The following is a 14,002-nucleotide window of genomic DNA, read 5'->3' as shown; positions in this document are numbered from 1 at the left end:
GCTGCCTCCCAGGGTCTGCATTAGTGGGACGCTGGAATCGTGGGTGGAGCTAGGTATGGAACCCAGGGATTCCGTTATGGGATGCAGGCATCTTAATGGCTTCATGCCTGCCCCTTTCACTTTGAAACCCTGTGGTGATGTTTCCTTAAAATTTGATTTTATTCTCATTAGTTAGAAATCTGCAGGTTTTTTTTTTTTTAAAGATTTATTTACTTATTTGAAAGTCAGAGTTACACACAGAGTGAAGGAGAGGCAGAGAGGGAGAGAGAGAGGTCTTCCATCTGCTGGTTCACTCCCCAGATGGCTGCAACGGTCGGAGCTGTGCGGATCCGAAGCCAGGAGCCAGGAGCTTCTTCTGGGTCCCCCACGAGGGTGCAGGGGCCCAGGGACTTGAGCCATCTTCCGCCGCTATCCCAGGCCATAGCAGAGAGCTGGATCAGAAGTGGAGCAGCCGGGACTTGAATCAGTGCCCGCATGGGATGCCGGCACTGCAGGCTGTGGCTTTACCCGCTATGCTACAGCGCTGGCCCCTGCAGTTTTCTTGTAAAATCCCAGACATCCAAAATGTAGTCCCTGAAGCAGCAGTGGCGGCATCAGCCGGAACTCCCTAGAAATGCAGGTTCTCAGCTCCCCCCCACCCACCAAGACCTCCAGAAACAGAAACTGGGAGTGGGGTCAGGCAGTCTGATGCACGCTGGGGTTTACAGTCTCTACTGCAGAAGGGCATCTGGCCAGGGTTGAGCAGCAGGGTCTCCTTGGAGAAAAGATGTGAGACTTCCTCTGTCTGCCGCTGCACTCCTCCACCCAGGCGTCATTGCCTCTGACACTGAGGCCACTGGCATTTATGGAGCCACCCACCACATCCTTTTCCTGACCGTCCCCGTCCCTGGGAGGCTCTGTGACACACCAACTCTGGTCTACACGGACCTCCTCTTCTCACAAGCAGGTTACGACCCCTTGGGCACCCCACGTGTGTCACATTGTGTTGTTCCAAATCAGAAACACAGCCTGTATAAAAGCAGGCTGAGCACACCAAGGGCACCGTTCAGAGAACAAACTGTTGAGTTTCCTTTATTAATCACAACACCATCCGCACAAGCAGCTGCTATTAAGAACAGCTGCAGCTGCTAAAAGGGTGATCTTGAAGCAGCCCAGAAAAGCGCTTACTCGCTGAATACCAATACAGGCACACAGGCACAGGGAGACATGAAGTCCACTGCCTGGTTCGGCCCCCTGAACCTCAATGCCTCTCCCAGGACCAGAAATCTTCCTCTTTCAATGCCCTCTGCACAGCGGGATGGGGTAGGGGAAGTGAGTATGATACAAAGAATTGGGTGAATCTTGGGGCCGGTGTGGCACAGGTGTAAGCTGCTACCCACAACGTCAGCATCCCATACAAGCTGCGGTTTGAGTTCCAGCAGCTCCACTTCCACTACAATAACCTGCTAATGTGCCTGGGAAAGCAGTGGTGGATGGCCCAAGTGCCTGGGCCACTGTCACCCATGTGGCAAACCTGGTTGGAGTCCCAGGCTCCTGGCTGTGGTCTGGCCCAGACCTGGCTGTTGCAGCTATTTGGCGAGTCAGCAAGCAAACAGATCTTTCTGTCTCTCCCTCTTTCTCACTCACTCTGCCTTTCAAATAAATAATTCTAAAAAAAAAAAAAAAAATTGAGGCCGGGCTCTGCGGCTCACTAGGCTAATCCTCCGCCTTGCGGCGCCGGCACACCAGGTTCTAGTCCCGGTTGGGACACCGGATTCTGTCCTGGTTGCCCCTCTTCCAGGCCAGCTCTCTGCTGTGGCCAGGGAAGGCAGTGGAGGATGGCCCAAGTGCTTGGGCCCTGCACCCCATGGGAGATCAGGATAAGTACCTGGCTCCTGCCATCGGATCAGCGCGGTGCGCCGGCCACAGCGCGCCGGCCGCGGCGGCCATTAGAGGGTGAACCAACGGCAAAGGAAGACCTTTCTCTCTGTCTCTCTCTCTCACTGTCCACTCTGCCTGTCAAAAAAAATAAAAATAAAAAATAAAATAAATAAAAAAAATTGGGGGGCTAGTGTTGCGTTGTTGCAGGGTTTAGTTGCACCTGTGATGCCAGCATAGCCCTGGCTGCTCCAATTCTGATCCAGCTCCCTGCTAACGGCCTGAAAAAAGCAGCAGAAGATGGCCCAAGTGCTTCAGGGCTGCTGCCATCCACCTAGAAGACCTGGATGAAGCGCCTGGCTCCTGGCTTCAGCCTGGCCCAGTCCTGGCCTTTGTGGCCATCTGGGGATGAATCAGCAGATGGAAGATCTCTGTCTCTCCTCTCACTGTGTAACTCTTTCAAATAAATAAGTAAATCTTTAAGAAAAAAAGAAGTGGGTGAGCTTGAAAGCACTTAGATGGTCACCACTCGGGTGGATGACCTGGGGTGGGTTACTTCTCTTGTTACCATCTCTTCCTGTGTTGAAATAGACACAGTCACAACACCTACTTCATGGGCTTTTGTGAGGAGTAAATCAGATGGGATTATGACTATGGAAGCCCTTTGTAAACTGTGGAGGAGGGGATAAAAATAAAGGCTCATTACCATCCCAGGAAGGTTGCAGTCTGACCCTCAAATCATCAAGCGGGACTCACTGCTTCTAGCCTGGGACTATCAGAAGTGACATCAGAGAAGCACTGCCTACCAAAGGCCTTTATAAGCACCTGTAATGCATCCTTCCTACTTGAATGCCATTGACAAGAGCCCAGGCAAAGAGTGGTCCCACAGAAAAGCCTCCACCTACAGCAAGCTCACCACATCCCAAAGCAGGCAGCCCGTTCTGTCCTGGCCTCATTCAAATACACCATTCCTTCTTTCAGAAGCCAAATCTGACTTCCTGTGACTTAAGCAGCTTTAAAAGCTACTTCGAGCTACCTCCCACCTCAGGGCCTTTCCACCTGCTGTTCTGTCTACCTGGAATATGCTCCCACCCAGTCCTCAGATGGCTGACGGTCTCCTATCCTGGTGCCTCTGCTCCAGCGAAGCCTTCTTCCACTCGTCACTGCACACTAGCCACCTGCCCTCCATCCTAATACTCCGGGCTTCTTGTTTTCTGTAGCACATACAGAAACACATGCTTAATCTGTTAAGCCCTTCAGAGAACAGAAGCTCTATGGAGGTAGTTAGTGATCTTGTTTCTTTCATTCACCACTCTGAACTTCCTGGTAATGGGACCACAGTAATTACCCTAGCACATGGCAGGTGTGCCAACACATGTTGAATGAGCTTATGAGTTAATGAATTAATGCTTCACATCATTGACTACACATTATAGACATTCCAGTACTAGCTGGAAGCAACAAAAACCCAAACAAGACTTCTACCAACTCCTACTTCTAACTTGACTCCAGGCATAAGCAGTAATCAAGTCTTCCAGTGTTGAAGAAAAATTATTAAAAAAAACAACGACAACAAATTCAACAACAGTCTCCTTGCCAGATTTATTCACAGCAGCACCATCCCTAGTTGTCTGTTTGGTGCACAGGGAGTGTTCATGAGTAGGCACTTAAGTGGATGAAAAACAGATAGCTGTTTCCTGGAGACAGGGCCTCACAGAATGCCGTAATTATGAACTGTCCTTAAAGAGATCACTCAGCAGGCAAGTACTTAGCCAGGTTCATTATAAACACTGTCACAGACTGAAAACCAGGTGGGCAAGGCTCAACAACCATCCCCAGGGAACAGACATCCATAAGGCTTGGACGTACCCACTCGATTCTCAGCCCCGCTCCCCTGCTGTATGCCCTCAGCTCAGGGCAGGAAAGCCCAGAGAGGAATGGAACCTGCTAGCTTTGTCTAAGAAGATAGGATACAGAATCAACCCAGCAGCCCATGAATAACATCCGAGGGTAGAAAAGCCCACAAGCTCTGGCAGGTGCTGGACTGCCGCAGAAGATGGCTGGAGTCACGCCTCAAATCCAGTCATTTCCCCTCTCAGAGTCTCAGTGACCACATCTGTAAACAGAGGTCAGGGGTTCCTAAGTAGCATTTCTCCAAGACCTGCCCAAAGGACAATACCATTCCAGTGGGAATGTGTCTTGCAATCTGTCAAACACTTCGTTTCATGTGTAGAAGCTTCTGTTCTTGGTGACAAATCACAGTCATTTGTAATAACAATAAAGAATGGCTACAACCTGGATCCGCATTAGGAGCATGACTGATAAACACACGGAACACCTCAATGGGAAAGGTGACCTGTGCCTGCTTTGAATTCTGTAGAGCCCGAGCGAAGGCTGTCAGAAGCCCAGGAACACCTTGAGGTGCCTGTGGAAGAAAAATCAGGGTGCACAGGAAAGGGAATGGTCCCACGACTCTCCAGTCTCTGGGGGCCGCTGTCTGTCAAAAATCTACTTTGAACATTTCTTAAATCGCCCTAAGATAAAGAATGCAAAGAAAACTCTCCCACACTCCTCTGCCACAGAAGGAGACACAATTGAGACTTTCTCATCTCCAGAAAAGATGATGCAGTGTGGCTTAAAGGAAGAGGAAAGTCACACAGAGACAATGTTAGAAAGTGTTCATTTCTTAGAGAGAGCCTAACACACACAAGCTTCACGGCAGGGAGGGACTTGGCACGGCAGTGCAGGGAGTTACATCGCCACTATGACACGGGCATCCTGTAGCAGAGTGCCAATTTGAGTCCCAGCAGCTCTGCTTCCAAACCAGCTCCCTGCTAATGCGCTTGAGAAGGCAGAAGATGGTCCAAGTACTTGGGCCCCTGCCACCCATGTGGGAGACCAGCATGGGACTCCTGGCTTTGGCCTTGGCCAACCTAGGCCATTTAGAGACTGAACCAGTGGATAGAAGATCTTTCTCTCTCTCTCTCCCTCTGTCACCCTACATCCCAAATAAATAATCTTTAAAAAAAAAAAAAAAAAGAAAGAAAGCAGCTTCACAGCTTCACCGGGAACAGCTCATTTAAAGAGCGTCACTTACTTCCCACTCAGTGAACACCTACTAAGGGCAAAAGCCCCATGGTGCTGCAAGGATGAGGAAGCCAGGGATTTTCAATCAGCTTGAGGGAAAGAATGTGCTAAGGGCATCAAAGGGGAGCAGGTACTAGGACGACACAGAGGAAAGGTAGTATTTTTTCCTCCCTGGAGAAATATAGGAAGGTTTCATGAGTCAAGAGGCATCAGACCTGGAAGGGGAAAGAAAGAGCAGGTGTCAGGGCCACGTGGGAAGCTGGGACTCTGATCTGCTTCTGTGCTGGATCCTCTTGACAGGCAGGGGAACCCTGAAGGCCCCCGCCAACAACAGTGAATTTAAATGATTACGGTAGTAGCATCATCCAGAAAATCAGAAGATTAAAAACGCATTGTTAAAGTGGATCTGTGATACAGTACCATATGTGATCCTTTATACACGAATCAAATCCAACAGCAACTCTAATATCCACCATAAAGTGGAAGCAGCAATACATGATTATCTGAAACAGTTCAACAACGATGTGAAAGGAAAATACCTGTGATTTCTGCTGGCATCCCCAATAGTACCGTGGCTGGTTACCTCTCTTTACAATGGAAGGAAGTACTGTACATTGCATATCAGTTACAGGTCTCCCTTCAAGTTCAGACTCCAATTTCACTGTTCTCATCAAAGTGAGTTAGACAAGCCTGCTAGAGAAGATAGTCTAAGGAAAGGAAGAAAGAGAAATAGGAAGTGTGTTATGTAACCATACAGACCATGCAAAAAACACCCGATGGAAGGCAGGGAAAATCCTCAGGAGTCACCAACAGGAGGGTCCATCACCCTGAAATATGTAATCACAGAGCGTGCTCTGTGTTCCAGAAAAACACCTTCATGTAAGAGGAAATGAATGAAAGAAGCTGGAAGAGCATCACTACACAGCTTTCAAGTCACAGCTCCTCTTAAAGTATGGCAGATGACAGCATGCTGATAAATTCACAAAAAGAGCACAAATCCCATAAGACCCTGTTAGAAAATTGTATGCATAAATATGTGCTAGGGAAAGCATGTGCATAAACATACATGTTTAAAAAAATGCACAAACTATTAAATAGTCATTAGAATTTGGAGGTGACTTTACTTTTTTATTCATATTTTCTATCATTGGAAAATGGGCAAAAAGAGCCCCAGATAAAGTTAGGAGCCTTATTCAGGGAACTATGCATACTATATGGTATAAAACATAGGTGGCACCAGAACTCAGAAACTTCTGTCTTTTGTACTATACAATAGCTTTCAGATTCAGACTTGAATGGACCCAAATAAACAAAACAGGCTAACTGGTAAATTCAGAAACTGAGGCTCAAAGTATACATGGCTTGATACAAGTGACTGGAGAAGTGAGGGCTTAAATCTGGGTCCCCCGGCTGTTCTGGGTGCTGAAGATGAACACTGGTAAAAAGTAAGGGCTTTGCATCAGCCTGACCTTGGTTAAGTCAGCTATGCCACCTACTTGCTAAAAAATTAGGGGGGAATTCCCAAATTTTTTCCAATCCTAGAATTCTCCATTTCAGGGTTCTTTACCTTAAAGGGTTATGGAGATGATTCAATGATGCAAGGACATAAAGCCCTAATACATTCAGACAATGCCTCCTCCCTGCCTCTGGACATTAGGACTGTCTTCCAGGAGCCAGCAGATCTGTTCTTTAGATCAGCAGCCTGCCCGTGGTCTCCAAAGTCCTCCAAAGTCCAAAGGGTCAGGCTCATTATGTGTGGCAGCAGCTCGACTGGAACAAGAACACACAGCCTCGGCCCAAAACGGGACAGGATGTTGAAGTACTGAGCAGCCAGTGTGCAGATCTCCAGGGCTTCTGATTCAATAGATCTGAGATGGGCCCAGGGATTCTAGATTGTGAGTAAGCTCCTCATGAGCATCCACAGAGCTAGCGTTCACTGCCAAGTTCTCAGTTTGACAAGAGGGACTGTAACATCTGCATGAATACAACAGAGGCTCAGCCTAATCACAAGCAATGAATTATCCCAGGCCTCTTCTGTCAAGAAGGAAGGGCGGCAACTGGCCAGGACCATGCAATCCACAAATCGCTGCAAAAATGCATGTGTAGAGCGTCCTCTGCCCTCCCCGCATAGGTTTTTCTGAGCAAAGGAATCATCCTGTCCACTGTACAGACTCAGCACGTTAGAGACTACAACACAACAAGCCACAATCAACTGCCATAGGAAATAGGGCTGGGTGAGTCCAGGAAGAGAAAAGTAGCGTTGGAACACTGGAAAGGTAGGGCTTCAAAGCTGTGTACTCTACAGAGGCAGAAAGTGCCTGAAAACATGGCAGAACCAAGAACCCTCCGAAGCACTATACCTTAAGGTTTGAATGCCAACGTGGCCTGTGGCAGTTATTGGCCTGGGAAGAGAACATGGCCAGCAAACTGTGCTCTCAGAGCTGGGGCAAAGAGGAACAGGGAGGGATCCTTAAGGCCTTCAGAAATTTCTCAGAGTTTCTGCTTACTATTTTACCCTCAGAACTCTGCAGACTGTTGGGCAAACAGTATATCCATGAAGTACTTGTTTAATGCGTGAGAGAAATAAAAAGAGGGGCAGAGAAAACAAACAGGCAAACAAAGACAAACTACCCCCAGTCCTCCAGGTTAAGCAGGCTACAGAATGTTGTATTCACCCTTTTGGCGGCCTTTTGGTTGTCAGGCCCAAAGCAATGACAACTGACTGCTAGGACAGTGAAAGGAACATGAACTTCTGAGGCAGAAATACCTGGGTTCAAGCTCTTACTCTGTATGATCTTGGCACTTGACCTCCTGAATTCTCTGCATTTCACATTTTAAAGAGGTAGTACTGGGGCCAGCATTGTGGCGCAGCAGGTAGAGCTGCCGCCTGATACGCCAGTACCCCATGTGGACACTGGTTCACATCCCAGCTGCCCCGCTTCCTGTCCAGCTCCCTGCTAATGGCCTGGAAAAAGGAGCAGAGGCCGGCCCAGGTACCTGGGCCCCTACCACTCACATGGGAGATGGGGATGAAGCTCCTGGCTTTAACCTAGCCCAATCCTGGCTGTTGCAGCCATCTGAGGAGTGAACCAGCGGGTGGAAGATCTCTCTCCCTCTCTCTGTAGCTCTTTCAAAATAAATCAATCCTTAAATAAAGAAAAAAATGGGGTGTTTACCTCCCAAGCAGGTTTGATGATACCTATCTTGACAAAGTTGTCAGTTAAATGAGCTAATGGATTTATGCAAAGCAGCTAGCACCACAGTCAGGACACAGTATGAGCTTAACAAACGGCACTGCATGTTGGATTTAGTCCTACCTCGACAGCCAGAGCATTAGGCTGCCCCTAATTGTACTCCACAGTCCTTTCTAATGCCAAGCTGCAGAAACAATCCCAGCTTAAGTTCACTAGATTTTTCTAGTACAGCACATTTCTTTAAATAAATAATAAAAACCACGTATACCTTCCTTTTCAGTTGGCAGAGAAACGCCACATTTAGACAAGCTAATTCTGAAGCGATGTATTACTCCTATCCATGTTTAATAGATGAAAAGACTAAGATAACATGCCCAGCAAGAAGCAGACTGAGACTGGAGTCTCTGACTTTAATGTTTTATAATGATCATGATTTTTCTCAATCAAAAATTCAAATAGGTGATCTTATGATGGAATAAAGCATTTGAACTCAGCCTACTCCAGAAATCACATTGGATGCTGCTTCTATTATGCTAATACTTATAGTTGAAATCAGAAACAGGATCCTGAAAAGAAGAAAAAGAAATGTTTTAAAACAATGCCCCTCCTCTGGATTTCAGGCACCTATTATTAATAGACTCGAGGAGAAGAGGAACATGACTTGGAACCAGGCTGACTTCAGTTTTAGTAACATCTCTATCCCTCATTAGCCACATGACCACTTGTTTCGTATACCCACTATTTTTGTTTGTGTATTTACTTTGAGAAATAGAGTGACCAAAACAGGGAGAGACAGAGAGCATTCCAAACCACTGGTTCTCTCCTCAAATGCCCAGAATGACCAGGACTGGCCCAGGCTGAAGTCAGGAGCCAGAATTCAACCCAGGTCTCCCATGCAAGTGTCAGGGACCTGATGACTTGAGCCATCATTGCTGCCTCCCAGGGTCTACATTAGCAGGAAGCTGGAGTTAGGAGCAGAGCCAGGCGTGAAAGTCAGGCACTCCAGTATGGGATGCTGGCATCTTATCTGTGAGGCCAAACTCCACAGTCCCTTCCCTCTACCAAATTTCAGTATCTTTATCTGCGTAATGGGAAAGCAATACCCAAAGACTGTGTGAAGTTTCTGCCCCCAAGAAGGCAGTCTATAAACCACAGCTACTCTAACAACCATGCACGGTACCAAACACTTGGATCACAGGTGAACTGACTACTTTTCTCCCAATAGACTTTTCTAGTCTTTGCCTACTCTGCCCCCGCACTCCACATGTATTCAGTAGAGACACAACGAGTCTCTTCCAACCTCGCCAGGGAATGAAGATAACAAAAGAGCTGGCAGAGACGTTATGCAAATACCAAATATTATTAAATCATTAATGAACTCTGGCAATTTCCCTGAATTTTGATAAATGGTGTTTATTATGCATTGCCAGCCTCTCAAACAATCTGGGCTCTCAAATATTAACTAGATAATAACAGCCATTATTTTCCTTAAAAGACCAAGGTGTAGAAAAATAAGGAGCAAGTCTAGATGATTCCAGCGAACATCTGCCTGCAAAGGAATGAGAATCTCTGTACACGGAACATCAGGCCAGGTCACTGCCACCTTGGTGACCACCAGTGGCCTCAGAGCAACCCCACAGCCTGGGCAGAACCTTGCTTTGAAAGAACAAGGGAATGCCCAAGTGCTGACCATCACAACCATCTGCCACCGCTTTGCTCTTCTGCCTACATTGCCTCCAAACCAAACCATGTGAAAAGGGTGCTGGAAGCTTGAGTTGCAGCCTAGGCTAGCAATCTCCCACAGAGCGGCCAGCTCCCCGACGCCTCCATCCACCTACAACCAGAGGCAGCATCATTGTCCACGCTGCCCCCATTAAGAGGCATGCACCAAAGTCCTTGGCCATTTCATTTCAGGAGAGGGGACGACGCTGTCAAGTTGCCGAGAATCCTCAGGTGCAGCTCAGACAGAGCCAGAACAAAGCCAAGAGGACTCCTCCCCCCCCCCCGAAAAATAACTTCCAGAAATGAGGGCCTGGCGCGACCCAGGTGCCACTTTAACAAACAAGCCGGGCATCGTTAAGACACCTCATTCATATATTCAGGAAATACCCAGCGCTGTGGCAAGTGAAGCAAACTGTGCTGAAAGAGATTTTTTTTTCTGAGCCAAGCGAAAATCTGCTTCAGAAAAAGTAAAGCCACATGGGGATCCTTGCTGTCGCCAAACCTTCACTTGTCTGGAGCAGCCAGCACCTCATTAAAGGAAAGCAAGGAACTCGCAAATGAATGCAGCACCATACACAGGAAGCTCATTTCGCCATCTGCCTTCTAGTGTCCACAGGGGCAAAGGCTTTAAATGACACTCTCCTGAATTTTCTCTCTGGCAGGTGGAAAGACCAAAATCCCAGGGGGCAACAAAGATTTCCCTTGCAAGGTCAAGTGCTTAAAAAGGAATAGACGTGAATCTCGTTTACCTGTCAACACAAATGCCACCCACGACGTGAAAACACATGCACACATTAAGCACCCTGGAATAAGCCTCCCTTTATATGTGGACAAAGGTTTGGGCTAATTCAGTGTGCTGGCTGTGAGGTTAGCTTGGATGTTGCTAACGAGCCTAGCACCTAAACTTGCCCCTCCCCACATTCTCCCGTCTTCTGATCTGTGACCATCCATGACCCACAATTTTTCCCAGTGAATGACCAGGAGGCACCAGATCTGCCGGGGGTGCTGAAGTAACACAATGACAGACTTTCTTACCGATGCCAAGGAGAAAGGCCATGATGAGGCAACTTCATTAACCGCCCTGGGCCTCTGTGCGCGTCCCCACCCTCCAATCACCGAGTTGCATTTCAGAGCCAGAAGCTCAGAAGCATTTGGAGGCTTCCCTTTGGAAGCGCACACCCACCAGGTTACAGATTTTTTTATAAGAGAAAAAGAACCTTTAAATCAACTAAATAATTAAATGGGCGAGTATCTCTATAAAGAGATTTTCAACTCCATACACACGCTAGGATACACTCCGGAGGTGTGGAGCAGAGGGTACCAAGCGGCCAGAGGTTTAACAGGTTCCATCCAACTTGCAAAAGCGTTAGTGTTACAGCTGCATAGGGAGCCACTGGAGCCAGGTGAGGAAGGCATCCCAGGCCAGAACCAACCCACAGCCGGCTGAAACCCAGGAAGTAGGCTGCAGCAGGAAGACGAAAGATCTCTGCAAATCAAATTTTCCACTACCTGGGCAACCGGCTGAGGATGCATTTGTGGAGCGCATACGGAGGCACGCGCGGAGCGCACCGCGGCAAAGCCCAGTTCTGCGGGTGTTAACGCGGGACCGCACGCCGCTAGACGGCCACGGTGGCACCACAGGCGCCGCTACCCCAACTGGAGCTCCACGCTGCAGCTCGGCAGCGAGAATCCCGGCGGCCGGACACAGCGGGGGGCGCTCGGGCTGCCAAACCCTCCGGGTTATTTCCCTTTTACTGGGCACGCAACAGTCTTCCCGGACCTGTAGGCAAGGGGCAGGGGGCTGAGAGCGGGCGGCGCATTCCCCGGCCCCAGACTGTAAGGGGGCACCTCTCTCCGCCCGGCGCAAGGACAATGCACAAAGAGGAGGGGTCCGGCGCGCCCCGGCGGGCAGAGCTCCGCACTGGGTCATTTTCGAGCTGGGAAGTAGGCATTCCCGGCTGAGCAACAAGCAGGAGACGCCACCGGAAATGCTTCCGACCGCTTCAAAGGGAAGTCAATTGGCAAACCAAAGTTGCAGGAACTCCGGGCTCCCAGACTACTTGGGCGGGTTACTCGGGAACACCCCACAAGTTTGGCCGCCGGGGGCTAGGCGTGACAGCGCCGCGCCGCAGGACGGGCGGAGCGACTTGTCGCTCGGGCGCCGAGCCCCCGGCCGGTGCGCAGCAGCCGAGCCGAGCCTCCGGGAGCCAGCTCCCTCCGTGGAGCAAGCGCCTCGGGGTCGCACCTGCGCCGCGCGGCTTCCCCAGCGGGGAGACGTTACAGCTCCAACGCCTCACCTGCCTGCCAGCCCCCGGCGGCCGAGCAATTAACAAAAGAGCAGTCGATCCGAGGGGAGAGGGGCACCCTGCACAAAGTACAGTAAGGAGGGGAGGGAAGGCGGCTCGGCTAGCGGCGGAGGAAGGAGGGAGGGGGCGGAACACAGACCGGTTATCCCCGGGCTCCGGGAAGGAAACGGACAAGGCTAGCGCCGGAGAGGGGGCAGTGGGCTCTCCCGTCCGCTTCCCATCACACGCACACACCTCCCCCGTTTGCTCCTTACCCAGCATGGAAAAGATGAAATCCTTGGCCGTGTGGATCTCCAGCGCTCTCTGGTCGTCGTATTCCCGCTGGTCGTGCTTCGTGAATTCTTGGATGAGTTTGTTCAATTCCTCCACCCGCGCTCCCGACCTGAAATCCAGCTCCGGGAACGCAGGCTTGTTGTTACAGCCCAGGGAGGCTGCCTTGCTGGCGGTGGGAGCCGCCATCTTCATGCAAAACGCGCCGAGCAGCAGCTCCGCGGCGGCGGCAGCACCCACCCCCGCCCCCCACCCCGCCCCCCGGGCCTCCTCCCCGCGCCGGCTCCCGGGCTTCGGCCCCGGCCCGTGGGCGGGCGTCCAGGCGGGCGGTCCCCCGCTCCGTGCGCTCGGGCGCCGGGCTTCGGGAGGAGCCGGGCTGCAGCGAGGGTGCGCGTGTGGCCCCGACACCCTCTCCGCCGGCCCCACGCCCGCAGGAGATGCTGCAGGTCCCTGCCCTCCCCTGGCCCTAGCTGGCAGAGGCGAAGGCGGTGGCGGAGCGGCGCGGAGCCTCCCCCAGGGCAGGGAAAGTGAAGTGGAAACAATGTGAAATTCACCAGCTCTGAAATCAACAAGCTGCCGGCTCCCGTGTTACGCGGAGCCAGCACCAGCGTCCCCTTTTAAAGGGACAGCGCACCCGGTGGAGACAGGAATAAATAAGTGACAGAGCTCCGCGCGCCTCTGCCACTTGCCCATCTGTACTGGGGCAGAGGCGCGAGGTGTGGGCGTCTCCACCGCCACCCCCACCCTTGGGGGCAGGGCCTGCGGTGCGCCTTCCGCGGGGAGGCAGTCAGCCTCCGCCAGAGCTTAAGGGCGGTGTCCTGGACCAGGACGCCTTTCCGCCTCCATCCCCAGAACTCCGAGACGTTTAGACGGTGAAAGAACCTGCCTTGAGGAATAGGAAACCTGCTTGTGCGCTTTTTTGTTTGGATTGCCAAACGTGACAAGATTAAGCCTATTTAAAAATAAAACGGGGTGGGGGTGGCGGGTCATAACTATCCAGACCTGTGTAGCCGCTCCAATTAAGCGCTAAAGTACCTCTACCTTTGCCCTTTGACCTAGGTAATTAATGTTCCTGGATAACAGCATTTTCAATTTAACACATAATGAGTTAATGAGGTTCAACCTGTTCTAATATAAACATAGAGGAACTAAGCTGTGAGAGTGGGGGAGGGGAAACCAAATGACCTGCCCTAGGTACCAGTGAATGTGGAATGCCTAGGAGAAGATTCTCTTTTTCAACTGAAGCATTAGAGCACTCACTGCGGGCAGGTGGGTGGACAGACCCGTCCCTGCCCACGATGCAGTGAGATCTACACTTACCTGAAAAGCCCTTGAGGCAATGGGATCTCATGGTGGTGGTCTTAACCTCTGTGAGATGGATGACACAAACACTTGGGAGGCCCACGGGCTCGCAGAAACAAGAGTGATCTCTCTCCCTAATTCTCCAGCATCCATCTGTTCTCTATCCCACAATCCTTGATTTAGATCAGTTTTTTTTTCCCTTGTCTTACCTGGGTTCTCATATAAATAGAAACTGTTTTGTGAGACCTGGAAGGAACTCCAGTG

General features: G+C 50.4%; 1 protein-coding gene across 3 annotated transcripts in view; it reads right to left on the bottom strand.

Annotated features, from left to right (window-relative positions):
- MB21D2 (Mab-21 domain containing 2) overlaps nucleotides 1-13,335 on the bottom strand; it is a 124,919-nt gene extending 111,584 nt beyond the window's left edge. The window contains exons 1-2 of one of the 3 annotated variants that reach the window (XM_089330846.1): nucleotides 12,991-13,335; nucleotides 12,421-12,559 (exon numbers count right to left, since the gene is read on the bottom strand). In XM_089330846.1, the coding sequence (XP_089186972.1) occupies nucleotides 12,421-12,427 (7 nt within the window). In that variant the 5' untranslated portion in view covers nucleotides 12,428-12,559; nucleotides 12,991-13,335. The other 2 variants (XM_089330847.1, XM_051818908.3) reach the window with 2 other exon arrangements.
- Between the last annotated feature and the right edge of the window lie 667 nt (nucleotides 13,336-14,002).

The sequence above is a fragment of the Oryctolagus cuniculus genome, chromosome 4 (assembly GCF_051225735.1).
Source record: "Oryctolagus cuniculus isolate XC-2025 breed Fujian yellow rabbit chromosome 4, ASM5122573v1, whole genome shotgun sequence".
Lineage (NCBI taxonomy): Eukaryota > Metazoa > Chordata > Mammalia > Lagomorpha > Leporidae > Oryctolagus > Oryctolagus cuniculus.
The sequence above is the reverse complement of the archived record's forward strand: the minus strand, read 5'-3'. Positions and strand labels throughout refer to the sequence as shown.